The sequence below is a fragment of the Mesoplodon bidens genome (assembly GCF_964165515.1).
Source record: "Mesoplodon bidens genome assembly, chromosome: 13".
Taxonomy (NCBI): domain Eukaryota; kingdom Metazoa; phylum Chordata; class Mammalia; order Artiodactyla; family Ziphiidae; genus Mesoplodon; species Mesoplodon bidens.
This window is the reverse complement of record NC_138169.1, coordinates 1,707,708-1,732,689: the sequence shown is the minus strand read 5'-3', so window position 1 is coordinate 1,732,689 and position 24,982 is coordinate 1,707,708. Positions and strand designations below refer to the sequence as shown.

Here is a 24,982-nt window from a genome sequence, read left to right as displayed (position 1 = left end):
ACCATCTGGACCTACCTAGGGAGAACCATGTGTGTCTGTCGGCCGCTTCTTATGCTTGTGGCCCTGCCACTGCCACTGCCATGGCTCTTCACCGCCTTCAGGGCCTCCTACAGCTCCTCAGCCAGCGTCCCCTCTCAAATGCAGGAAGAACTGTTACACCATGGGGTCGACTGCTCTGGTATCTCTTCCGAGCCCCTTGAGCCAGCCCTGGCTGCCACCCACCCTCCTTTACTCTGATGTCAGCATCTCAAAGTTCCTTTAGAAAACCGCTTCCTTCCCATCATCAGTGCAGGTGGTCCGGCTCACTTCCGTCCCCCAGCCACATGCTTGGTGAGGGATGGGCACACGGCCCACAGCGTCCAATGAGAGATGGCCCTGGGACTGTGGCCTGAGAATCGGTCGGCCGGGTTTGCTAATCTGGAAGAATGTCGGGTGCAGCTGCCCGCTCTGTCTTTGCTGCCATTTGGAGAGATCTCGCCTGAGGATGAAGCCAACACAGAGATGGAGAGAGAAACCGTATTCTGATCATGTCCTTGTGCAACTTGATCCAGCCTTGCCTGACGTCAGCCTGCTCTGAGATGGCCTAGTTTAATGAGCCCATAAATTTCCTTTCCCTGACCAGAGCCAGTCTGAGCTAGGTTTTTGCCAGCAGCACTTGAGCAAAGCTGGGGGATGTGCCTGTGAATGGTCATCGTATGCAGGGTCTTCACTGCAAGTGATCTCAGCGGGTCAATATAACAGTCTTCTGAGCAGGTGCAGAATCTCCATGCTCCAGAACAGACCACTGAGGCTTGGAGAGTAACAGGGTAGGATGAGCAAGACCCCAGCCACGGGAGGACAGTGGAGAGGAGGCTCTACCGGAAAACCCAGCCCTCACCTGGGTGAAGGGGCCACCACTCCCCTCAGACTGGGGGGATGTGGATCAAGCAGAAGCGCCTGGGCCTCAGTTTCCCTGTCCGTAGAATGGGACCTCAATCTTGATAGCACCAGCTGTGATGGGGGGGAGGGGAGCAGCTGTAGAAACAGAACTAAGGTGTAGGGGTATTTGCATCTGAATGCCCTGCCCAGGATCCTTTGGCTCTGTGACCTCCCACAAGTTATTTAATTTCTCTGGGCCTCAGTTTCCTCATTTGAAAAATGGGAATGATAGTTTCTATCACGAAAGATGTTGTGAGAAGTGAACGATTATATATGGCAGGTTCTGAGCTTGTGCCGGGCACGCACTGACCTCCCAACAGACGTCACCCATTTACATTCTCCTCCCCAAACCCACAGCGACCACAGACCCACGGCCCTCGCTGACTCCCAGCTGCGCCCAGACCGCACCAGAGTCAGGGCCGCCGCCCGCGCCCCTCTTAGTCTCTCACCCCACCCCCTCCCGCAGTCCCTCCCGAGCTCCCACCCCCAGCCCCGCTGCAGCCCGGCTCCTCGCACGCCCCCAGCCCCTCCCTGCTCCCACCCCTACCCCGACCCCTCCCACTCTCCCACCTCAACCGCCACCTGACCCCACCTCCCTCCTACCACGGTGCAAAGGCTCCCCCAAGCGTCCGCCGGGCGCGCTGCGGCTGCCGCTCCGGGTCCCCAGCCCTGACCGTGAAACCGTGCTTGGCGCGGGGTCCACGTACGCGCGGTCGGGCGGGAGGCGGGGTCCGTTCCCTGGGGGCCGGCACAGAGCCCCGGACTGTGCCCCCGCCTGCATGCCTCCGCCGCCTCGGGGCCGTCTGGGGACACACAGGAAGTGTCTTCCTTCGGGCCGCCGCAGCCAAGGTCCCCGTGTGGACTCGCCGGGCGGGGCGTGGGTGAGGTCTGAGCATCCTCCAGGGGGCGCGGGACTCTGGCGGGAGCGGGGCGCGGGCCCTTTAAGGCGGGGGGAGGGAGCGCCGGCGGCGTTCATTAACATATATTAGTATGCCCCGCCCCGCCGCTGGGAGGCGGCGCGGGGCTCGGTTGGGCAGGCAGCCTGGCGCGGGCTCGGGGAGCGCGGGCGCGGGGTGCACGGGCGCGGGGACTGCCACCGCCGCGCCGTCCGCCCTATGAGCGCGATGCGGCGCCGCGCCGCCCGGGGGCCCGGCCCGCCGCCTCCCCGGGCCCGGGTCCCGCCGCTGCCGCTGCTTCTACTCGCGCTGGCCACCCGTGGGGGCTGCGCCGCACCCGCGCCCCGAGCCGAGGACCTCAGCCTGGGAGTGGTGAGTGCGCGGCCGGGATGCGGGGCTCCCGCGGGCCGGGGAGACCCCATCGGGGCGCCTCGGTGCCTGCGGGAACTTGGACGCCCTGCACCCATTTCCTGGGCAGGAAGGCTGAGGCTGGGTCACAGTCTGAGTGTCTTACGCGCGCGCACCCGGGTCTGGGAAAGAGGCGGCGGGTCCCTCCCGGGCTCCGTGCGCTCGGAGCCCGCCGCAGTCGCCGGAGCCCGCGGAGGTTGGGGGCTCACCTGGCCCCAGCCCCGTTTCCGGCTCCGTGCAGCCCCAAAGGGGCCCCTGAGGCGGGTGGGACAGCAGTCGCAGCCGCCCAGAGCAGGGCGGTCCCGAGTGCGTTCCCCGTGGGAGTGGCGGGGGGGAGGGGTGCGCACCCACAACCGAGAAAAAGACAGGGCTGCTGAGTGTGGGCGCCCCGGAAAGTCGGTGGTTTCGAGTTTGCTCCGTTGAGGATGTTGAAGATGTCGGGGAGCAAGGGAGCCGGCCTCCCAGCCCCCTGCTGGGCATGGATCTTGGCCCTAGTCCCTGTCCCCTTCCACCCCCAGGGTGGCCAGCCCTGCCTTGCCACCCTTGTCCCTGTCCTGAGCCTGGTGGAGTCCCCCTCCCATTCCCAGGCTCGGATGTAGCCGTCCAGCCTTCTCCTGCGCCCCCCGCCACCAGTGTCAGCTGTCCCACTGGCTTGGAAACCATACTGGGGGACTGCGCAGTGTCTTCTTCCCACAACCCCTCCCCCGTTCAGCCCGCCAGGCTTGGAGCCTCCTCTTTGGGACCTGGAAGATTTAGATCAGACTTTGTGGGTCTCACCACCCCCAGGCCCCGGGAGGCCAGGCGAGGGCGAGAGCAGGGCGGTGGATTAAGCAGATTCCTTCTGAGGCTTCCGCCCCTGCAGTTGCCCTCACTTGCACAGATGAAGGGACAGGGCCGGGGACCTTGGCTCCCTGCCCCCGCCCCCGGCCCACGGCAGTCTCCTAAAGGGGTGCTGATAAGGCTCCTCTCCCAGGCCAGTGGCATTCTCGAGCTCCAGGTGGCTTTCAGGCCAGTGCAGGCGTTTGGGCGGCATCCGCAGCCCCGTGGTTGGCAGGACTCGGCCACCCCCGCCCAGCTGCCGCAACCCCTGCAGCCGCCTGGGGGGGAACAACCACAGTCCCTGCCGTCTGCATCCAGACGCCAGAGGGTCCCCAGCGCCGCTTCCTCCCAGCCAAACTGCTCTGAAATCGGGGTGCCTTTGCCCACCTCCTCCGGGCCCTGGGGTGTCCTGGACCCCCTCCCGGGGCGCACGCTCTGAGGGCATCAAGTCTCTACGTCTGGGCTGGGTGGTAGTAGAACTAGGCTCCCACCTTCCAGCTGTGAGGGGCCTCGCGGGAGGGTTCCTGGGGGTCGGGCCCGCACACGCAGGGCGTGGGGCTCCTGGCCCAGCCAAGTGCGTGCATCTCGTCCAGTGCTGTTCTGAAGTTTCTCGCCGCCCTCTCCCTGCTCTCCTGGGTTCCAGGGGACGTGGCTCCCCAGCCTGGAGCCCCAGAGACGGCAGGGCCCTGGTATCCGACCCGGCGCGTGAAGAGCAGAGGATGCTGCCGCTGCCCAGAGAGACCCCCCACCCGGGGAAGGCCAGGCCCCCCCCCAGCCCGAGTGAGAGAGACCTTCCTGCCTGCTGCCCCCGACTTGCGGGCCGAGGGCGGTCTCTGGTGGCCTTCGGGGGAATGACACCTCAGCGCGTCAGACCCGGAGGTGCAGGAAGGCTGGGAGACCAGCAGGGATTTGCCGGGAGGAGGGAGGACTCCTCTCCACCCCGCTCTGCAGGCTGCCCCCAGGGGCCCAGTGACTCTGGATATTCAGGTCTAGGGCTGCCAGTGAGGAGAAGGGCCCCTTTGTAAGTGTGACCCAGCTTCTGCCAGACAGAGCCGTGCCCAGCGGGTCTCTTGTGCGCTGGCTGTCCCCGGGAGGGGGCTCCCCAGCCCAGCCCGCCCGAGCCTCAGAGGAGAACAAAGCACCGGATTGAGGCCTGCCGCGCCGGTCCAACGGTGGTCTTTCAGGCTTCGGCGAGCGGGACAAAAGAGCCCCGTGCCCTCCTGGGGTTGTCGACTGAGCCGCAAGTCCTTCTGGGCCCGTTTTCATTACTTTATTTCTGAGTAGGTAATACCCACAGCAAAATATTCAGGCCGTACAGAAGGGTCCGCAGGGGTCGTTGTCTCCCTCATTTCCTGAGGATCCTTCCAGAGGTTGTCTGGGCACGGAAAAGGGCATGGGGACCTCGGTCCCTTATTTCTGCGGACGACAACCTGCTGTCCACTGCTGCGTGCCCTGCTGTTTTCACTTCCCAGTGTGTCCCGGAGAACGGTCCACGCTGGAACGTCAGGTCCTCCTGGTTCATTCTTTCCACGCATCGCATTTCACTGCACGGATGTCACATCCATTAGCCAGAGCCCCGCACGGACGTGCAGGCTGTTCCTAATAGTTCGCCATGGCCAGGAGCTGCCAGGACGCCCGCTTACTGCGACGTGAGTACGTGAGGGACCCGGCCCTGGGGGAGCCCAGGTGACAGGCGTGCACGTAACGTATCGTATGTTGGCAGACCTGCCACCATCCTTTACAGTTTGTTCTCAGGTTTCTATCCCGGCAACAAAGTCTGTGAACTCTTGTGCCTCGTACCACGCGGGTTGGCAGGTCTTTTGATCTCTGACACCCAGACGGTGACAGTGGTTTGTGGCTGAGAGTATGTGAGGGTGGCCGGGAATAAGCAGGGCCCTCAGCGGCCCAGGGGGCTGGGCAGGGGCTGGAGCTCCTGTGAGCACATGTCCCCCTCCAGGGAGTAGGGAGGGGGGTGGCGGGGGTGACCGTCACCCTGGCCTCAGCCAGTCGCCTCTGGGTCCCCGCTGCTCAGTGCCAGCACCCCAGCAAGCCTCTGGCACCTCGGTGCACTCAGGACCTGTATCAGACCTGGCTTGGGGCCAGGAACATCCCTCTCGGCTGCGGTCAGGGAACCCAACCAAGGGGACCAGGGATGGTCTCACTGAGCCGGCAAGAGGGGAGCCTCGGCTCCCAGTTCCCCTCCCAGAGCTTGAATTTAAATGTGATGACAGTCCTAGGACCCAGCTGGGCCCCTCCCAGACCCTGGAGGCACGTTGTCAACAAGTGAGTTCATTTCCCAGACGCTCATGGCCTCGGGCGTCTGGATGACTGAGAAGTCTTTGTGGTGCTTTCGAGGGGGCCTGTGGCGTGGGCAGGACCGCACTGGCCGCCTGTGGTCTGAGCCCCGGGACTGTGGATGCTGACTAAATGGGCTGGCGACCAGCCTGGCAGCTGAGGAAATGTCGTTGCTCTTTCAAGGGGCTCTGGGACCAGCCTCTGGGTGTGGATCCCAGGCTGCTGCTCACAGCCTGGGATCTGAGTGTTGGGCCTCAGTCTCCTCGTCTGTAAAGTGGGGCCATGAGAACGGGGCAGTGAGGACGTTCCCTGGGTGATGCCCCTGGATCTCTCACCACAGCATCTGCAGGAAGTAAGCTGCCTTCGTGTTCTGAGGAGGGGGTGTGGGAACAGGGACAAGGGCTTGAGGGCTCACCAGGGAGCTGCCTGATGCAGTGCCCTCCTGGGGGTTTCCGAGGGTGCTTTGCGTGCGTGTGGTTTTTGCCTCTCGGTTAATGGTGGCTCGGAGCTTCCAGTGAGATGCTCTGGGTGCAGGGCCTATGCTGAGCACGGGAGGGGTGACGGGTGCGTCTGTCACAGGCTAGCCCACAGCCTGCTGTGTCCCTCCCAGGCACTGTCCAGCTCTCAGGAGGGATGGACAGTGGCCTGGGCAGGATGCGGAACCCACTTCCCCCCTTTACCTGGCCCGCCTGCCCACTCCTCCATCCTCTCTTCCCTCTGTACCCCAGTCCTACCAGTTCCTTTCTGCTCCCTGAACTTCCAAGGCTGGTTCCTGCCACAGGGCCTTTGCACTAGCTGTTCCCACTGCCATGAATTCTCACCTCGGCTCATCATCTGGCCAGCTCCTTCTCATCCTTCAGGTGCCACCCCCCCCGAGCACCCATTTAAGGAGCCCCTCCGCCCTGTCTCACTTCCCCTCATAGCACAGCGGTCCTGGGAATAGGCCCTGAAGCCAGATAGCCTGGGTTCCCCTCCCAGCTCTGCACTGTCTGGCTGTGTGACCGTGGGCAAGTGTCCTGACCTCTCTGCACCACAGTTTTCTCACCTGTAAAATGGTCATAATAATAGCGCCCACCTATAAGATCATTTCAGTAGTTCTCTATTGAGCGCCTACTGTGTGCCAAGCGTGAACTGAACCCCACAGACCCCTGTTCTCACAGCTTTCCCCTGTGGGTGCTGTGAGTAATTGAGCAGCGCTCAATAATCGTTGGCCATTAGGATCACTAATCATTTATCATCTGTGACACTTATCACGTATAATATCTTTGGCTTTTTGCGTGAGACTGTCCCTCCTGGGTAGGCAGCAGGACGGTGTCTCCCCAGACCTACCCTGTCCCCTGGCACCTGGCACAGGGATCCCTCGGTGAGGGTGTCGGATGGATGGGTGGACCGTCAGAGGGGGTTCTGGGAGCATCCCCCTGGGGAAGATGCTGGGACAAGGCGTCATCCCAACCGCCAGCAGCCCCTGGAGGAAGACCCACCTTGCCGGGGGGCCACCAACTCCTTTGTCTCTGGGTCTTTAGCGCCCTGAAGGCCAAGCGGGTCAGACACAGACTTGAGCCAGAGCTGCGCCCTGTGACCGCGAGCCATTTCCGCAGCTGCACGTGGAGGTGATGGTGACACCGCCCTCGTGGGTGCTGAGGGATGAGTGGGTGAAGATGCAGAGCTGGCGGCACGCAGTGGGTGCTGAAGGGTCTGTTATTATTCGGGTCTGGGGGTGGGTGCTCTAAAGCCACTGCCCGCCCACCTCCGCTCCCCCAATGCTGTGACGGTGTCTGCACTGCCCTGGGCCTCCATTTCTTCATCTGTGCCGTGGGGCTGATGACGCCCGCTCTCCATACCCCCTACAAACGAGGCTGGCGGAGTCCAGTTAGAGATGGGGGGCGAAGGGGGGCGCCGACAGTTCAGCCATCCGTCCCCACTGTCCCGGCCAGACACAGGCCGCTCACGGGGCATCGGCGAGCCGACAGGCGTCCCGGGGTCCCGGCTGGCTTCGCTCCAGTCCTGCTCCCACGGCCAGCACGTCCAGCGAGCCCTCACTTCCCCACTTACAGGTGTGGCCAGGGACACTGTGGGAGCAGTGGCCAGGCCTGGGGCTGTGGGAAGGACCTGCGGGGGCACCGGCACCGGCACCGGCACCGGCACCGTAAGGCACATCACGGTGCGGCCTTCCCTCGCCCGTGGGTCCCCCCGTCTGTGGAAGGTCGGTTTGCTGCGCCCCCTGGGTGCTTGCACTTGATGGCTGACCTGCTGGGCGGAGGGGCCACCGAAGACGTGAACGCGGGGCCGCTCGGTGGCGGCGATGGCCCACTTGCCTGTGGCTTTGCCGAGGTCAGGAGGGGAGTTTTGTGGTGTGTGCGTTAAACATCGCTCAACAGCGTTAACGCTGTGAACAAACGCACGTTGTGTCAACCAGCAATAAACGATACAGAGAAAAACAAGAGCAGGCGGGGGCTGGGCGGGGGGAATGGGAAAGCCACGGGAGGGATGGTAGGTGACTGCGTTTGCGGGAGGGGCCGGCGCCCCACTTCCTGCCAGTGCCTTGGGCAGGACACCCACCTCTCTGGGCCTCAGTTTCCCCATCTGCAGTACTGGCTCAGCTCACGGGGGTCCTTGCGGGGAGGAGGGTGAGAGCATGTCCTTGGCTGTTAGGGATTCTCCAAGGCGGGGCAGCCCCTGCAGGTTTGGGGCTCCCCTTGCCCCCCCCTCCCCTCAGCCTTCTGGAAAGTTCACCCTCTGCCCACACAGCCTCGTTGCCCTGGAGACACGGTAGCTGTGGTGACAGTGAAGGGAGGACCAGTGGATGAGCACAGGAGGGGGCTGGCCCAGGCGACCCACAGTCTTTGTAGGGTACTGGGGGGCAAGGGGCAGGGCTGGGGACAGCTGGGGGGCAAGAGATCTGGGCCCCCACCCCAGGGGCCGTCCTGATGCAGGCACCACTGTGGTGGGTGCAGGGATCAGCGCTGCACGGGCTCCAGGGCAGCCGAGGCGGGGCTTTTGTCAGCCTTTGCCCCATGCAAGGACCCCGGCCCTGAGGACGGGTTCTCAGCCTGGTTCCTCTGTGATGTTCCAGCGTGTACGTACTACCAGGAAAAAAAATGAAACCCCGGCCCTTTGGGAGTTTGCTTGTCTCCCCTGAAGTGGGGAACGAGCTGGCAGGGCGAGAGGGAGAGAGAAAGAGAGAGAAAGGGGCTGTCCGAGACGCCCCCTCCCTCCCAGGGCTCTAGGGCTGACTGTTCCTTCCCAGCAGGGATGGGGGCTTCTTGTTGGGGACACTTGTGTTTCCACCGAAGGCAGGAGAACAGGATGGCTCAGGGCTGGGCTAGGGTCCCCATGGGCTCTTCAGGCCCCCCTGATCCATGCGTCACCTGAGGGCCACTGGCTGCCAGCAGCATCCCCCCAGCAAACCCACCAGGGGCTCGTCCTGTTGTCAGACACCTCCTGAGGATTTCCCACATCGAGCTGTCCAGGAATCGACACAGAAGCCACCACCACTGGGGGGCCACGGGGAGGAGGTGGGCCGGGGGTGTGAAGAGAGGGGACCGGCTTTGTGATGGGGAAGGGAGCTGCGCTGGGGGCAGGTGGGATGTCTGAGCCCAAGCCTGCGGGGAAAGGGGGGAGGGAGCCCCTCCCCCCGCCAGCCCCTCAGATCTGGTCCCATTCTTGCGCTCTTGCACGCAGCAGGGGCTGCAAGCTGCAGTGCCCAGGGCCCGGGCAGGCGCCAGCAGCTGCTGGCCGTGGTCAGAGCAGTGCTTGTCCCAGGCGGGCACAGGCCCTCAGCTCTGCCCTTGTTATGCAGGTTGACACAGAGCCAGCCACTCAGACCTGTAGCTGAAACCTCCTGCTTTGCAATGTTAGCAAACGTTTCCAAACCACCTGAAGTGCTCTTGAGGCCTGAAGCCCAAAGGTGTGCGTGGCCTCCTGGCCAGGCTGCCCAGCCCCAGAGGGCGCAGCTCCTCTGTGAGCCCCGTGGAGCCCCACGAGGGCTCGGAGCAGGGGTCTGCTACGATCAGACACCCAGCTGTTCTCCCAGCCTGGAAGGGGACAGCCGGGAGATGGGTGGTCCCCCCAGGCTGCCTCAGCCCCTGCCCACCCAAAGCACCTGGCCTGGGTGGGGAAAGGCACTTGCCTGGGTGGACCATTACCTGGTGAGGAGAGTGGGGATGGCACCCTCACCCAGCATCGTGTATGGCCTGAGGACACTCCCAAGGGATTCCTCGTGGCACTGGGTGCCTCCAGGCTCTGTAGCTCAGTCCTGCAATCTTAACAAAGAGCTGCAAAACGTGTGTGTGTGTTTTCTGACTTTCAGAAAGAAAACGGCAGAATCAAAACCTTAAAGCATGTGTAAAACTTTCCCCCAAAATGTGTAGCCACAAGTACACGTTTTTTTAAATAATTTTTATTGGAGTATAGTTGATTTACAATGTCATGTTAGTTTCTGTTAGTACAGCAAAGGGGATACAAACACACATCTGCCACCTGGAATGCTCTCTTGGGTATTTCCAGTGCCCAGACAGTGATTAGCCAAGGGACTCAGTAAATCCTGTTGACAGCTGACGGGATGCATTTAAATGTGTTTGAAGTGATGTGAAGGGTGGTCCTCCCAAAAGAAGGGTGCTCAGGGGTGGCAGAGGCCTCAATACCACAGAGGGCCCAGCCCAGGGTCAGGGGTGAGCCTGCCCGGCCCTCGTGCTCCCCTCGTCTGAGCACAGGATGTCACTCGGGTGTCCACCGGGAGCACCCCTTGGTTGCTGTTCACTGTCCTGCCTGGGTCTAAGAGGGACCCCCAGACCTGAGGGGGGGTCTCCCGGGTCCCCCAGTTCTGCGCATTCTGGGGGTTCCTTCAGGAGCTGGGGAGGAGGTAAAGGAATAGAGAGAACCCCAGCAAGGACTCAGTGTTTCCTGGAAAGGAGGGAATCCAGCTAGTCTGCTGCAAGTGTATGCAAATTATATGCAAATCATTGAGGAATTCCAGGAGGATAGACCCCCTCCCACTGAGCACCCTCTGGGCCCACTGTGGGGACAGGTCCCCGGGGCGGGGAGTCCTCAGGCAGGGGCTGCAAACGCGCAAGCTTCTGGCGGCCCTGCAGGTAGCATAAATGAATCAAGGATTTCTTAAATGTCCACCAAAAAAAAAAATAGACCTGCAAGTCGGTGCATTTCTTGAAGCCTGGTCTGGTTGGGGGTGGAGCTCAGAGAATCTCCAAAACCCTGCCTTCCACCCACCTGTGGGTCATCCTGAAGCTGGCTGATGAGCCCACCCCCAGCATTGCGTCCATATGACTGAGTGCTTTTTTTTTTTTTATCCTTTAGGACTTTTTTTTTGGGGGGGGGGCTGCATTGGGTCTTTGTTGCTGCGCGCGGGCTTTCTCTAGTTGTAGCGAGGGGGGCTACTCTTCGCTGAGGTGCGCGGGCCTCTCACTGCAGTGGTCTCTCTTGTTGCAGAGCATGGACGGGCTCTAGCGTGCAAGCTCAGTAGTTGTGGCACGTGGGCTCAGTAGTTGTGGCACACGGGCTTAGTTGCTCCGCGGCATGTGGGATCTTCCCGGACCAGGGCTCGAACCCGTGTCCCCTGCATTGGCAGGCGGATTCTCAACCACTGCGCCACCAGGGAAGCCCGGCTGAGTGCTTTTTATGGGATTGTCACACTACTTAGGAAGTGGGCATGAGCACTGTGTGGCAGTTGAAGAAACAGAAGCCCCCCAGGAGGTCCCCACAGATGGCATTGGTGCCTCCCTGTCCCCTGTCCCCCCACAGATGGTAAAGGGGTTCTATGTGTGTCCGTGGTATAAAGGGTTGACCCCCATTCCTGCTCCCTGTTTGGCTCAGAGGACCCCCAGCAGGGCACTTTGCATCAGAGCTGTCCGCTGGCAGCACACACTTTATATGGAGGGTACCTGTGTCAGGGCTGGTGTGAGCATTTCCACGTTCTAACCCTTTATATCCTCACATCCATAGGCGAGGAAACAGCCCAGAGGGGGTGTGACTTGCCTCAGTTGCACAGTGAGGAGGGGGCTGGGTGGGATGTGCACCCAGGCAGCCTCGCTCCAGAGTCTGGGCTCTTAACTGCTGTGCACGTGCAGCTCATGACCGGATCCCTAACCCCAGCTTCGGAGTCCACTGCCCTTCTCGCGTGGGTTTCATACATCGGGTCCTAAAGTGCTGCCTCACGGCCAGCTCAGGGCCTGAAGTGGGCACTCACGACGTTAAATAACCTTTTAAAAATGTCACTTTCCTAAGTGTCCCCTGGGCATTTTGCTGCCTCAGGAGGAGTGAGGTGGGGCAGGCTGCCATGAGCAGTCGCACAGGTTGTGCACTGCTCAAGCCCGCCCATCTAAGGGGCATCAAGTTTATTAAGACACTCAGGCAAGGAAGGAGCATGAGACGCCCTGTGGGCTACTGGGCAGGGGCTGGAGTGTTGATCAGAGCTGGGAGAGGCCTGCCCCTCCCCGCAGTGATGGCCCCAGGCAGGCGGCTCTTCTGTGGGGCTGAGCCCCCCCCTCCACCCCTCACTGTACTCTCTGCCCGCAGGAGTGGCTGAGCAGGTTCGGCTACCTGCCCCCAGCAGACCCCGCAACGGGGCAGCTGCAGACGCCAGAGGAGCTGTCCAAGGCCATCGTGGCCATGCAGCGGTTCGGAGGCCTGGAGGCCACTGGCGTCCTGGGTCAGTTCTCAGGGTGCAGTGGGAGATGGGTGAGCTGAGCCCAGTTCCTCCTAACTGCCCCCTCCAGCCTGCCCTGCTGTCCTGGGATGGAGGGAGGATTCCCGCCGCATGGGAACCCTCCGTCATCCCCCTCCCCGTCCCCGGGCCGTGGGCACAGCCGGGGGTGAGTGTGTACCAGCTGCACCCGGACCCCCTTTCCACACTTTCAGTGGGGTCTCAAACTCCATGCCACGGGCCAGGCAGGCCAACTGTCGGAGTGGGGTCTGGCCACCCACGCCCCAGTTGAGTTGCCCCATTGGGGTGCCAGGCCTGTGCTGTTGAAACTGCCCGCTTTCCAAGAGAAACCAGAAATCTGGGGGGTTTATGTGAGCACCCCACTTTTTACATTTTGGCTACAAATTCCAATTTTGTAAAGACTCTTCAAAGGGCCAGCTGATCAAAACATGTCTGTCCCCAGGCCTCTCAGGAGTAGACACGTGTGTCACACACAGAACCGGTCGGGTGTGTGTCCCGTGAGATGCAGGGAATGTTGGCCAATGGTCCAAGTTGGGGCCATGCCCCCTCCGACTGCTCAGGGCCCTGCCGTACACTAGTGAATGCTTTGAAAGCCCCCCATCCTGGTCTGTGGACGTACCCCGGCAGGGGGGCCCGACATAGGCGGAGGCCTGGGCCTCGTCCCCCCAGACCTGGTGCAGGGAGCTTGGTGCCGGCTCTCGGGGAGCTGCTGGGAATCCCCGGTTGGGGGTGCGCATGCGCTGGGCCTGGCTCCTGACCCCCGCCTGCCCGTCCGCCCTGCAGATGAGGCCACCCTGGCGCTGATGAGAACCCCGCGCTGTTCCCTCCCTGACCTCCCAGCCGCAGCCCCAGCTCGAAGGAGGCGCCAGGCTCCGGCCCCGACCAAGTGGAGGAAGAGGAACCTGTCGTGGAGGTGGGCAGGCGGGGCTCCACCGGGCCTGGCCTTTCCGGGGGTCTGGGCGTTGGCCAAAATGAGCACCCACAGACTGGGGCTTAAGAGACAGGAATTTATCCTCTCGGTTCTGGAGGCCAGAAATCTGAGATCCAGGGGCCACAGGTCCCTTGGCGGCTGTGAGGGAGAATCCGGCCCAGCCCCCGTCCGGGTGCTGCCGGCAACCCTGGGCCCGTGGCTGTGATCCCTGCTTCCATCTGCACGTGTCCTCCTTCCACATGTCTGTGTCCCCTTCTGTCTGTTGTAAGGACACTCACTGGATTTAAGGGCCACCCTATTCCGGGATGAGCTCATCTCCATCCCCGCCCCAGTTACGCCTGCAAACCCCCCATTTCCAAATAAGGGCCCCGCTGCCCCCCACGACCCCAGGGCAAGTTGTTCCAGGGAGTGCAGTCCAGCCTGGGGCGGGGGCGCTGGGCCTGTCCCCATGACCGACCCGGCTCTGACCCCGCCTGCCCCAGGGTCCGCACGTTCCCGCGGGACTCGGCCCTGGGCCGTGACACGGTGCGCGCGCTCATGCACTACGCGCTCAAGGTCTGGAGTGACCTCACGCCCCTGAACTTCCACGAGGTGGCCGGCAGCGCCGCCGACATCCAGATCGACTTCTCCACAGCGGACCACAACGACCGCTACCCCTTCGACGGCCCCGGCGGCGCGGTGGCCCACGCCTTCTTCCCGGGCGACCACCACACTGCAGGGGACACCCACTTTGATGATGACGAGGCCTGGACGTTCCGCTCCTCAGGTGCGTCCGGGCTGGGGTGGCCCCGGGGACCCCGCAGAACCCCCAGCCCCTGACAGAGCCCAGGATGGTGTAGGGAGCCACACCAGCCCCCCAGGAAGAGGGAACCGCCACAGCTCCCCTGCCTAAAGCCGTGGGCACCTGTCCAGCTCAGGAGGACAGCTCTGCATCCAGCCGTCTCTGCACGGGCAGCCCACCTGGCAGACCCGGGCTGGGCTCGCAGGCCTGGGACATGACTCCGTGAGCCAGGCTTGTCCTCACCCTGGTCCAGCTCCCAAGTGGGAGTACAAGCTTGTAAGGCCTCTGCAGGCCTAGGCACGCCATCACTTCTGCTAAGTCCCATTGGCCAAAGGAGTCGCAGGCCCCTAGCTTCAAGGCGGGACGAGGGTCAGAGCCGCGTGGCACAGGCTGTGGGTATGGGCGGGGTAGACGGGGGCCTTGTGGGGTGAGTCTATATCCCAGGCTGGGGAGCCCATCCCAGCTGGAGGAGCCAGAAGTGGCCCCATAGAACCCGTGGGTTTTATACCTTGATGGGAGTCCAGGCCCGTCCTGTGGGGCCTGGAGCATCTATTCAGTGCTGTGGGGTTGAGGGAGCTTACGGTGACCCCTGTAACTTGGGATCGTGATGGCCAGCAAGCCCTGAAATACTTACCATGTGGCCTCTACAGAATAGTTTGCCAACTTTGCTGTGAGGGGCACGTGGGAGGTGAGGGGGACCAAGAGACCCCCAGGGCCCGAGAGGCCCTTGTGAACTCCACAGGGCCTCCTAGGAAGCAGACAAGCCCTGAGTGACTCCATAGGACCCGTCTGTCAGGACCGGGGCCTCCTCTGTAACCAGCTTGGTGGACTCATCTCACCCCACCCCACGGGTCCCGTCCCCGTGGCCCAGCAGGAGCTGGTGGTGCCTCCCTGGGCTCACTGGCTCCTGTGTCCCCAGATGCCCACGGCATGGACCTGTTCGCAGTGGCTGTCCACGAGTTCGGCCACGCCATCGGGCTGAGCCACGTGGCGGCCACACGCTCCATCATGCAGCCGTACTACCAGGGCCCAGTGGGTGACCCGCTGCGCTACGGGCTCCCCTATGAGGACAGGGTGCGCGTCTGGCAGCTGTATGGTGAGTCCTCCCCACAGAGCCGTCACGGGTCAGCCGGGGATGGGGACAGCAATGCCGGGGACCCCCAGAGCACAGAGCCCCATGGAAGAGGGCTGGTTCTGTCTTGTTCGCTGCGTACTCAGCGTCTGGGACTGCCTGGCACACGCTGGCTGCCCCGCGGTGTTTGTGGAATGAATAAGCAGGTGGGTTGTGTCGCCAGGGGTCCCTAGGACCTGGGGCCCCGCTGCCCTCTCCACGGAGCTCGTCTCAGAGCCCCGGGCAAGATCCCACGTCCAGTCCCCAGACGGTTTCGGGTCGTGACAGCTGACATTGATGGTGACCCAGGGCCCACGCAAAGCACTTACATGTATTAAGTCATCCAGTCTTTACAACCTGTGAAGTGGGTACCACATCCCCACTGAGAGATGGGAACGCTGAGCCAGGACTGACCCAGGGCCAGCTCCGGGCCCCGTTCTGCTGGGGACACATCAGACAATGTGGCAGAAGGAGCTCTGTCCTGGGAACTGTGAGAGCGAGGAGGGGGGATGAACCTCCCCCGGTCACCCCCCCACTCCATGCTGGGCTCCCCGACCCCACGCCAGACTGCCCCTACCACAGCGGCCAGAGCTGCCCTCTGAAAGCCTGGGATCGAGTGCCTCGCCTCGGAGGCCAGCCTCCCCTCATTCCACGTCGCAGCCTCTCCCCTCCGCCTGGACACCCCCCCCGCCGCTTCACTGTTGCCCCAGCGCTTACCACCCTCTGACGTCTGTGGACGTCTTTTATTGAAGTAAAATTTACGATTTTTACCCTTTTAAACTAAACTGTTCAGTGACATTTGGTACATTCACAATGTTGTTCAACCGCCGTTTCTCTCCACTTCCAGAACGTTCTCATCCCCCCCGCCATCCCACCTCACCCATTAGCAGTCACTTCCCATCCACTCCCCCGCCCCCAGCAAACACTCGTCACTTTTCTGTCTTTCTGGATTTGCCTCTTCTGGGCATTTCACATAAATGGAATCATACAATGTGTGGCCTTTTGTGTCTGGCTGCTTTCACTGAGCATGTGTTTTCCAGGGTCATCCCCGTCATAGCATGCATCAGTAATTCATTCCTTTTGACAGCTGAATCATTTTATTTATCCATTCTTCCGTTGGTGGACATTTGGGTTGTTTCCACCTTTTGGCCATTATGAATAATGCTGCTGTGCACATTCATGTACAGCTTTTTGTTTGAACACCGGTTTTCTGTTATTTTGGGTCTGTACCCAAGAGTGGAGCTGGGGGGTGGGGCGGGGTGTAAACACTCCTTTAAGTCAGTGGGGCACCTGTGCCTTCTGCTCATGCATCACGATGCTCTGGCTCCAGGGACGGGAGTCTCCCCTGCCCTGCTCACCGCCGCAGCCCGGCGCTCAGCTCAGTCAAGACGCAGTGCCACCCACCCGATGGCCCCGGCTCCGTCCTGGCGGCTCCAGGGAGGGTGGTGGAGTCTGCAGGGAGGCGGGTGTGCTGGGCCCGATGCAGCCTCCTTGTCTCCACAGGCGTGCGGGAGTCCGTGTCCCCAACGGCACAGCCGGACACCCCAGAGTCCGAGGAGCCGCCCCTCCTGCCGGAGCCCCCTGATGATCGTTCTAGCACCCCGTAAGCCGTGGGCCCCTTGTCGCCGCTCTGCGGCCAGTGCGGCCCCCAGCAGCAGCTCCGAGTCCTGAGCTCGTGGCTCTTCTGGGCCAGCTGAGCCCTCAGTGACAGTTAGTTTCTTTTCTTATGGACAGACAGCGGAGGGGACCCCCACTCACTCCAGCCCAGAACCGTGCAGAGGCCTTGACTTTCAAATGTGCGATTTCCTCTCACCCTTCGTCCCAGTCAGTCATCGACGGCTGCGTAACAAGCAGCCCTGCCTCGTGGCATGAAACCACCACTATGTCGTTAGGCTCGTGGGTTCTGTGGGTCAGGAACTTGGACAGGACACAGTCGGGGGTCAGGGGTCGGCTACACAGTGTTGTGGAACATCTGCTGGGGGCTGGAATCGTCTGGGGGCATCTTGACTCAGGTCTGGTGCCTGGGCTGGGCTGACTCGAAGGCTGGGCTCAGCTGGGCACCATCTGTGTCCCGTGCCGGAGGCTGGATTCCTGGAGTGGCTGTCCCAAGGGAGCATCCGGAGGACTGGCAGTGCTGGAGGCCATGCAGCAGCTGTCCGCCTTTTAAGGCCCAGCCTTGGATTCGTCTAGCCCTGTGGTGAAAGAAGTCAGAGCCTGCCTACTCTCACCCCCCTATCCCCCAGTGGAACAAGTGCCACAGAGTCTGCAGGGGGTGTCCCCGTCCACCCCTCCCACCTTTGCCCTCACAGCCTGGCACGCCTCCTTGCCACCTTCAGGCTCACACTAAACACAAAAATACAAACAGAAATCTATGTATTTAGGCTTCCGTGGTTTGGCTTGTTTTGAGGTTTGGTTTTCCAAACGTGGGATGTTTTTATGCTTTTCTCCCTCAGCTGTATGTGGTGAATTTCCACTGAGGTCAACAGATGTTGCTCTGACTTGTGTTATTATTGTTCTTCATTGCATTTATTTATTGCATAAGTAACACCTGCCAGCAGTACACGATTCCAGAGGCACAAAAAGCACTCACAGTGAAAAGTTAGTCCTCACCGCTGACCTCCCAGTCCCCTCCCTGGGGCAAACATTTGTGCGTGTGCGTGACCTTCTAGAGAGATTCCACATGTGTATAGAAAGCCAAGCGTGCAGATGTACATGCGTGAACCCAGTGGGACGTCTCCTGTGCTGCTCTGGGCCTCAGCTCTGGCCCCAGGGCCCGTGGAGGCCTCTGGGTCTGTGAAGATGCCTGGGTCTCGGAGCTGAGCTGCACTGCGGTACATGTGTGCCCTGCCCTGTTTTTAAGTCCTGGATCGGTGGGCATTTAAGTTCCTGACCTTTGGTCATCACAAATGATGTTGCTGTGAGTACTGTCTGTGGATAGAGCTCCAAATTCAGAACCGGGCTCCCGGCACGCACGCTCAGCGTTTCTGTAGGACGTGCCCAGCTGGCTTCTCGATGCTTCGCTGGCAGCGTTGAGAGCGCCTGCTCGTCCAAGTGCTCCCTGCCGCTCGCTCAGCGATCCATCTTGCATCCTGCACGGCGAGCGTGGGGCTGTTTCACCTGCTTTTCTCTCTTGACTAAACTGCTGCGGTCGCTGGGCCTGCAGGCGGTGATGCGGGCGTGCAGGGTCCTTCGGGGATGCTTGTCCCCATGGCCTTGCCCAGCCCAGCTCGCCGGGGCAGCTCGGAGTGGGGCTGCCTCCCAGCCCGGCCCTCTCTCTGCCCCTAGGCCCAGGAAGGATGTGCCCCACAGATGCAGCGCCCACTTTGACGCAGTGGCCCAGATCCGAGGCGAGGCCTTCTTCTTCAAAGGTAACCCCCTCGGGGTCCAGCAGCCGCTGGACAGAAGAGCAGACCCCACTCTGGGCCCCAGGCCGGCCACCTGCAGCCCCACCCCCTGTGTCCCCCCCAGGCAAGTACTTCTGGCGGCTGACCCGGGACCGGCACCTGGTGTCACTGCAGCCGGCACAGGTGCACCGCTTCTGGCGGGGCCTGCCGCTGCACCTGGACAGCGTGGATGCCGTGTACGAGCGCACCAGTGACCACAAGATCGTCTTCTTCAAAGGTGGGCGCCCCCCCATCTGGGTGCCTGCTGGGCATCGCTGACCGGGGGCCACAGCCCGCACTCCCCAGGACCCCCAAAGCTCGCGTCCACGCAGGAGGCCAGTCCTGTGCTTTGCTCCGTGGGTCCAGAGCTCAGAGCAGAGAGTATCACATTCATGTGTGCACTCAACCAATTTGTAGTTATTGAGCACCTGCTATGTGCTCTGCACTGTGGTAGGCCCTGCAGACACACAGTGGGCAAGACACGAAAATCCCTGCCCTCATTCTGGGGCGGGGGACACACAATAAGCACCTGCGAGTAATGAGTTAATTTCAGATAGACCTGAGGGAACAGCATACCAGGCAGAGGGAGCTGCCAGTGCAAAGGCCCTGAGGCAGGAACAATCTTGCTGATTGAAAGAACCTGGAAGAGGGTGATGAGGCTGGATCAGAATGAAGGGTGAGGAGGCGGGGGTGCCGTGGGAAGGAGCTGGATTTAGGCTAAGAGCAGGGGGAAACTGCTCTCCCATCTCAGTGCAGGGTGACCAGTCCACTGGAGGAGGGGTGTCTCTTCACCCCCAACAGCCCCGCTCCCGGGCTGGGCTGGGGTGGTGGTTCCTGCCCTTGGGGAGCATGCTGTCTCTGGGGAGAAGGCAAGGTGCCCCGCCTGCAGCAGGAGACTGAGCCCTGCCAGTTCTGTGGGCACTTTGGGGGCTGTGAGCCTTCCTCAGTCTCACGCACTGCTGTGTGTACGTGCAGCTGTGTTTTGGGGGTGCAGGGTCTGTAGCTCCCCAGAGTGAAGCCACCCTGCTGCCCTGACCCAGGCTTTCCAGCCTGGCCTCCCTTGTGTGGTGCTTGGGCTCGACCCCTCCACACTCACCCTGACGCGCCCCCTGACAGTGGAATCACCGTCTCCCAGGCTGGATGTCAAGGGCCGGCCACAGTCGTGGTGGGGGGACCTGTCTGGCATCTTCTAAGTAACTTGGATTATTTCTTAACATTTAAAAATCGGGAGATCCCCACGAGAAACCACAGCTCCAGACTTGCAATATGAGACAGTGTGGGCACTTGGGGCCTGCGCACTTGCCTGGCAGCGTCAGGTGGAGCAGGTCGGGCTGCCCTGTCGACGTCGCCCCGCGTGTGTGCCCTCTCAGAGGAAAGCCTCACAGCCCCCCTCGTTGTGATTGCACGGGCCCTGTCTGCAGCCATGGTATCATTCCCATCAGTTGTTGCCAGTCTCTGACAGATGATGTTTTAGAAATTATTGTTAATTGTGGTAAAACACACACACACACACACACACACAATGTAAAAGTTACCGTCTCAACCATTTTTAAGTGTAGAGTTCAGAGGCATTAAGTTCTTTCACACTGTGTGCAACCATCACCACCGTCCATCTCTAAGGCTTTTTCATCTTGTAAAGTTGAAATTCTGTCCCCATGAAACACTAACTCCCCATCCCCCTCCTCATCCCCCGGCACCCACCAGCCTGCTTCCTGTCTCCATGGATTTGCCTGCTCTAGGGACCTCATATCGTGGAACCACACAGGATTTGTCTTTTTGCGACTGGCTTGTTTCACTGAGCATAGTGTCCTCAAGGTCATCCACGTAGCAGGTGTCAGGATTCCCTTTTTTAAGGCTGAGTAGTGTTCCATTGTACGGATGGACCACGTTTTATCATCTGTCGATGGACACTTGGGTTGCTTCCACCTCTTAGCTGTTGTGAATGATGCTGCTGTAGACAAGCGTGTACAGATAGCCCTTTGAGGACTTGCTTTCAATTCCTTTGTGTGTATACCCAGCGCTGGGGTTACTGGATCCTGTACTATTTCTATGTTTAACTTCTTGAGGAACTGCCAAACTTTCTTCCACAGCAGCCGCTCCCATTTTACATTCCCACCAGCGGTGCCCAATTCCCCCCATCCTCACCTACGCTTGCTGTTTTCTGGGGGCGGGTTTGATCGTGCCCATCCTACCGGGTGTGAGGTGGTATCTCATTAGGGTTTTTTTTTTTTTTTTTTTTTTTTTTTTTCTTTTTGCGGTATGCGGGCCTCTCACTGTTGTGGCCTCTCCCGTTGCGGAGCACAGGCTCCGGATGCGCAGGCCCAGCGGCCATGGCTCACGGGCCCAGCCACTCCGCGGCATATGGGATCCTCCCAGACCGGGGCACGAACCCGTATCCCCTGCATCGGCAGGCGGACTCTCAACCACTGCGCCACCAGGGAGGCCCTCATTAGGGTTTTGACATGCGTTTCCCTGATGACTGGTAACGTTGAGCATCTTCTCGTGTGCTTACTGACCATTTGAATATCTTCCTTGGAGAAATGTCTATTCCAGTCCTTTGTCCAGCCAAAGATTTTTTTAATGTTTTGCTTCTTTTTCATTTGTATCTTCTGTTTTCATTTGTTTTTTTTTCATTTGTTTTGTTTTGTTTTGTTTGGCCGCAGCTTGCAGGGTGAAAGCACAGCCCTAACCACTGGACCGCCAGGGAATTCCCTCATTTGTTTTCTAAATAACGGGGTTGATTTGTTGCTAAACCCCGGTGGGAGTGGGGGACCTGAGAACACATACCCAAATTTAATTCCCGCCCTTCTGCGGCAGAGCAGCTAAGGATGTTTCCAGAGCCCAAAGTCAAGGATATACCCAACAAGGATCTCAGTCACACCATTTCCCGAAAGCTTTACATGCAGGTTTGAAGTTCTCGGTGATTTCTAAAGCCCTGCTTCTGTGTAATCTGACAAGGCTGCACACATGCAGGTCCGGTGGGCCTTGACCCAGTGCCCTTCCTGCTTTGCCCGTGAACATGCTCAGCCCGCCTCACAGCAGAAGTGGACAAGGCCCCACTGACCGAAGTGGCTTCTCGGGGAGGGAGGGGGGAGTCTTGCCCCCTGGCTGTGATGTGGCCGCCTCATCTGGCCCCGCGTCCCCAGGCTGCTGGCACGTGTGGGACCCCTGCCGGGAGCACAGCAGGCGCTCGGTGAACCCTCCTGGGACTTACGGCCGTGGGCACTGCGCATCGGGGTGCCCGTCTGTGGGAGGAGCAAGGGCTGGGGCCCCCGCCCGGCGGGCTGGGCGAGCTCCGGCCCACGGCTCTTTCTCTCACCCCCAGGAGACAGATACTGGGTGTTTAAGGACACTAACGTAGAGGAAGGATACCCGCGGCCCATCTCGGACTTCGGCCTCCCGCCGGGCGGCGTCGATGCTGCCTTCTCCTGGGCCCACAATGACAAGACTTATTTCTTTAAGGACCAGCTGTACTGGCGCTACGATGAGCACACACGGCGCGTGGACCCTGGCCACTCCGCCCAGAGCCCCCCGTGGAGGGGCCTCCCCAGCACGCTCGACGATGCCATGCGCTGGTCCGATGGTGAGCCGGGCGCCGGGGGGAAGGGCGAGTCCGGGGCAGCCTCAGCCTCCACCCCTGGGGAGCGGGGATCCAGGGGAAGATGTGTGCGTCTGCCCCGCCCCCCACCCCCGCGCCGCAGACACCACCCGCCCCCGGAGGGGCCCCTGGGTCGCCCCCTCTGGCGCTTGTTCACCTCTCGGGGTCCCTTCCTCGCCCCCGTCACCCCTCCAGCCATAGTAGCCTCGCCTCCGGCTCTCACACACACACACCCCCAGGGCCTTTGCACCTGCCGTGCGTCCCCCCCCCCAACGCTTTCCCCACCGGCTTCAGGGCTCCGCCCAAACGTCATTTCAGCGCCCCCTGGCTGCAGTGAGAAGTACAGCATCCTCCCACAGGGGCAGCTCCACCCGTACGGGAAGTTTCGTTTGTTCTATTTGCAAAGCCAAGTCCCCAGTACCTAGAACAGCCTGGCACATAGTAGGCCCTCAGTAAATAAATAGTAGGGAAAAAGCAGAGGTCATCTCATCCATCCCCCTGCCTCCAGGCGGCTCCTTGAGCTTTCCCAGGCCTGTAATGCTCTGAGTGCCCACAGATGGGCTCCCCGGAGGCTGAGACCAAGACTCTGACTCTCACCTGAGACGTTCTACGTCTGTCCTTCCTGCTGGCCCCGCAGCTCTCTGCATCCCGTCCCCCTGCCGTCTACACCGAATCCCGCGTGCTGCAGCGGCCGGAGCTCAGCCGCCTGCCCTCTTCTCTCCCAGGTGCCGCCTACTTCTTCCGCGGCAAGGAGTATTGGAAGGTGCTGGACGGTGAGCTGGAGGTGGCGCCCGGGTACCCGCAGTCCACGGCCCGGGACTGGCTGGTCTGCAGAGACCCGCCCGCTGACCCCGAGGGCGCAGACGGAGAGGCTGGGGCCCACGCCCGGCCGGGGCAGCGCGACCACAGCCGCTCCGAGGACGCCTACGAGGTCTGTTCCTGCACCTCCATCGCCGCCGCCGCACCGCGGGCCGCGGGCCCACTGCTGGCCGCGCTGCTGAGCTTCCTGTGGACAGTGGCCCGGGCCCTGGCGCTGTGACATTCAGCGCTGGCCTGCGACAGGACAGAAGGGGCCACGGCCCAGAGGCACAAAGTGCAAGGACTGATGCCCGCCCCTCCAGCGCCTGAGCCAAGCGTCCCTGCAGAGCGGACCCCGCCTTGCAGATGGGGACGGCGCCACCAGCCCCCTGGCCGAGGCCACCGGGTGCAGCCTCCCCGACTCGGCAGAGGCCAGCAGAGGGCGCTGCTCCCCGGGCGCGGATGCAGGGGGAGCGCCCGCCTGGCCTGCCTGCCCTCTGCCAGCTGGGGAGATTGTGTCACGTCCCGGCCGGGTCGGGGCCGGGAGCCGTCCTTTCAGCGAGCGAGTGACTGAATCTCACGGAGATTGACCGAGGAGCCAGGGGTAGGCTGGGCTGGGGGCGTTACATCAGGTCCGCAGGCCCACGGGCACCCCCTCCCCATCACCTGCCGCAGAGCCGCCCCTGGTGCTTCCGCCCGCCCGTGGGGCTTCCTCTCCTGGACCCAGTGGGCCTGCCGGCTGCCCTGACCAGGGCAGCCGCCTCCACGGGCGAGCCCCCAAGCTGGGGCCGTGGTGGGCTTCCCTTGTGACGCGTTTCAGACAAACACGATCTCTTTCTGCTTTGTAACGGCTCAGGCTCGGCTCCCTGACGCGCCCAGGCAGTCTGAGCGTGGGCGTCCTCCGGGGCCTCGAGGGGCTCTGCAGCCCTGGCCCCAGACCACCTGCACTCTGGGGTGGGGGGCCTCCAGGAAGGCCTGTGCAGTGGTCACCAACACCTTCCTGCCCAGCGCCTCGTTGACGACTCCATGACCCCTGGGTCATTACACCCATTTCACAGACGGACAAGCTGAGGCCCAGCTCAGGGAAACGAGCCTCCTGCCCGCAGGCAGGGGTCGGGCCGGGTCAGGTCTCAGGACCTGGGGTTCTGGCACGTTCGCCCAACCTCCCTGATGGATGGAGTGACTACCTGCACGTGCAGGTACTGTGCTCAGTGCGGGACGTGCAGAACGAGACAAGGTGTTGGGTGAGGCACCTGGGACGCTGTCTGCTACCCCGAATGCCCCCGAGGGCCTCCCAACAGGAAGTGCAGGGAGGTGGCTCCGTCCCATTGCTCCTTCTGCTTCTGGCTCCAAGGCCAGGATGGCAGCCACCACTCTCCCACCCGGAGGGGCAAAGAGTGGGAGCGGTACCTCCTTCACCCGGGAGGGCGACCTTTCCCAGAAGCCCTGTCTGCCTGCCCGCTCTCACTGGCAGGGAGCGATTGATCAGTGCTTCTCCTGGGGGTGCGTGGACATGGGGGTGGGATGGTCCCTGCCCATCCCTGTCGCAGCCATAGATAACCCCAAAGGTAGGGTCACCTGGGTTGAGAACCTCTGGTCTAGAGGAATCACCACCCCTCCCTGGGGCTGGGGCAGGTGAACGCCTGCAGCAAAAATGGTGTCGGTTAGGAAGAGAAGAGTAGGTGAGGTGAGCGTCAGGCCATAAGGGGGGTGCGAAGAGCCCCTGCAGGGGCCGCTTTGGAGCAGGGGTTCTCCAGGCGGGGTGCCCAGCCAGCAGCATCCACATCACCCAGAGCCGGTAGAAATGCAGATTCTCGGGCCTGGCCCTACCTGCTGATCAGAAGGCTGGGGGTGGGGCCGGCCATGTGTTACCCTCCCCCCTTTCTGTGAGTGTGATACACGGGGAAGTTTGTGAACAGCTGCTTTCCAGGGGGCTCCGGAAAGGCCTCCCTGAGCCGGGGAATGAGCCTAAACGGAGGAGAAGGAGTTGGTTGTGCAGCGATCAGAGGGAAGAGGCCAGCCAGGGGGCGGGGCGGGGCAGGTGCACACGTTCTGGGGTGCAATGGGCCCGCTCAGCAGAAGACCCTGCATCCTGGAGATTTTCCACAAGGCCAGCCCACATGGGGGATGGTAGACTGCTCTAAGGTGCTGGCACTCATTCCCTGCATCGTGGGAGTTATCACCCCCGCCCCCCCGCTCTAGGGTGAGGCACAGACGTTTGCATGTTCAGGAGAGGGCTCAGGCTCCTGCAGCTGCACACCTCCACCCCGACCTGATGCCCAGGTAGCAGAGGCAGGCTCAGGGCCCGTCCCGGGATGCGTGGATGCCACGGCCAGGCAGGCAGTCTCCGGGCCAGGCCCCATGC

At 61.7% G+C, this 24,982-nt stretch overlaps 1 protein-coding gene across 3 annotated transcripts; it reads left to right on the top strand.

Annotated features, from left to right (window-relative positions):
• Positions 1–1,977: 1,977 nt before the first annotated feature.
• Positions 1,978–23,599, top strand: MMP17 (matrix metallopeptidase 17). Of its 3 annotated transcripts, none has more exons than XM_081251607.1 (10): positions 1,978–2,186; positions 11,868–12,000; positions 12,799–12,928; positions 13,429–13,712; positions 14,647–14,823; positions 16,342–16,441; positions 18,124–18,206; positions 18,307–18,459; positions 21,547–21,804; positions 22,545–23,599. In XM_081251607.1, exons 1-10 carry the CDS (start codon positions 2,034–2,036, stop codon positions 22,856–22,858), a joined length of 1,785 nt encoding a protein of 594 aa, XP_081107733.1. In that variant the 5' UTR covers positions 1,978–2,033; the 3' UTR covers positions 22,859–23,599. The 3 variants fall into 3 exon arrangements, with proteins under 3 accessions (XP_081107733.1, XP_081107734.1, XP_081107735.1); XM_081251608.1 differs by lacking the exon at positions 1,978–2,186 and adding an exon at positions 4,390–4,690 and having other exon boundaries at positions 11,868–12,029; XM_081251609.1 differs by lacking the exon at positions 1,978–2,186 and adding an exon at positions 4,630–4,690.
• Positions 23,600–24,982: the final 1,383 nt, after the last annotated feature.

Coding starts and splice junctions, on each gene's coding strand:
- MMP17 (XM_081251607.1), top strand. CDS start 2,034: ATGAGCGCGATGCGGCGCCGCGCCGCCCGGGGGCCCGGCCCGCCGCCT. Junction 14,824..16,341: donor GCGCGTCTGGCAGCTGTATG/GTGAGTCCTCCC, acceptor TTGTCTCCACAG/GCGTGCGGGAGTCCGTGTCC. Junction 18,460..21,546: donor CAAGATCGTCTTCTTCAAAG/GTGGGCGCCCCC, acceptor TCTCACCCCCAG/GAGACAGATACTGGGTGTTT.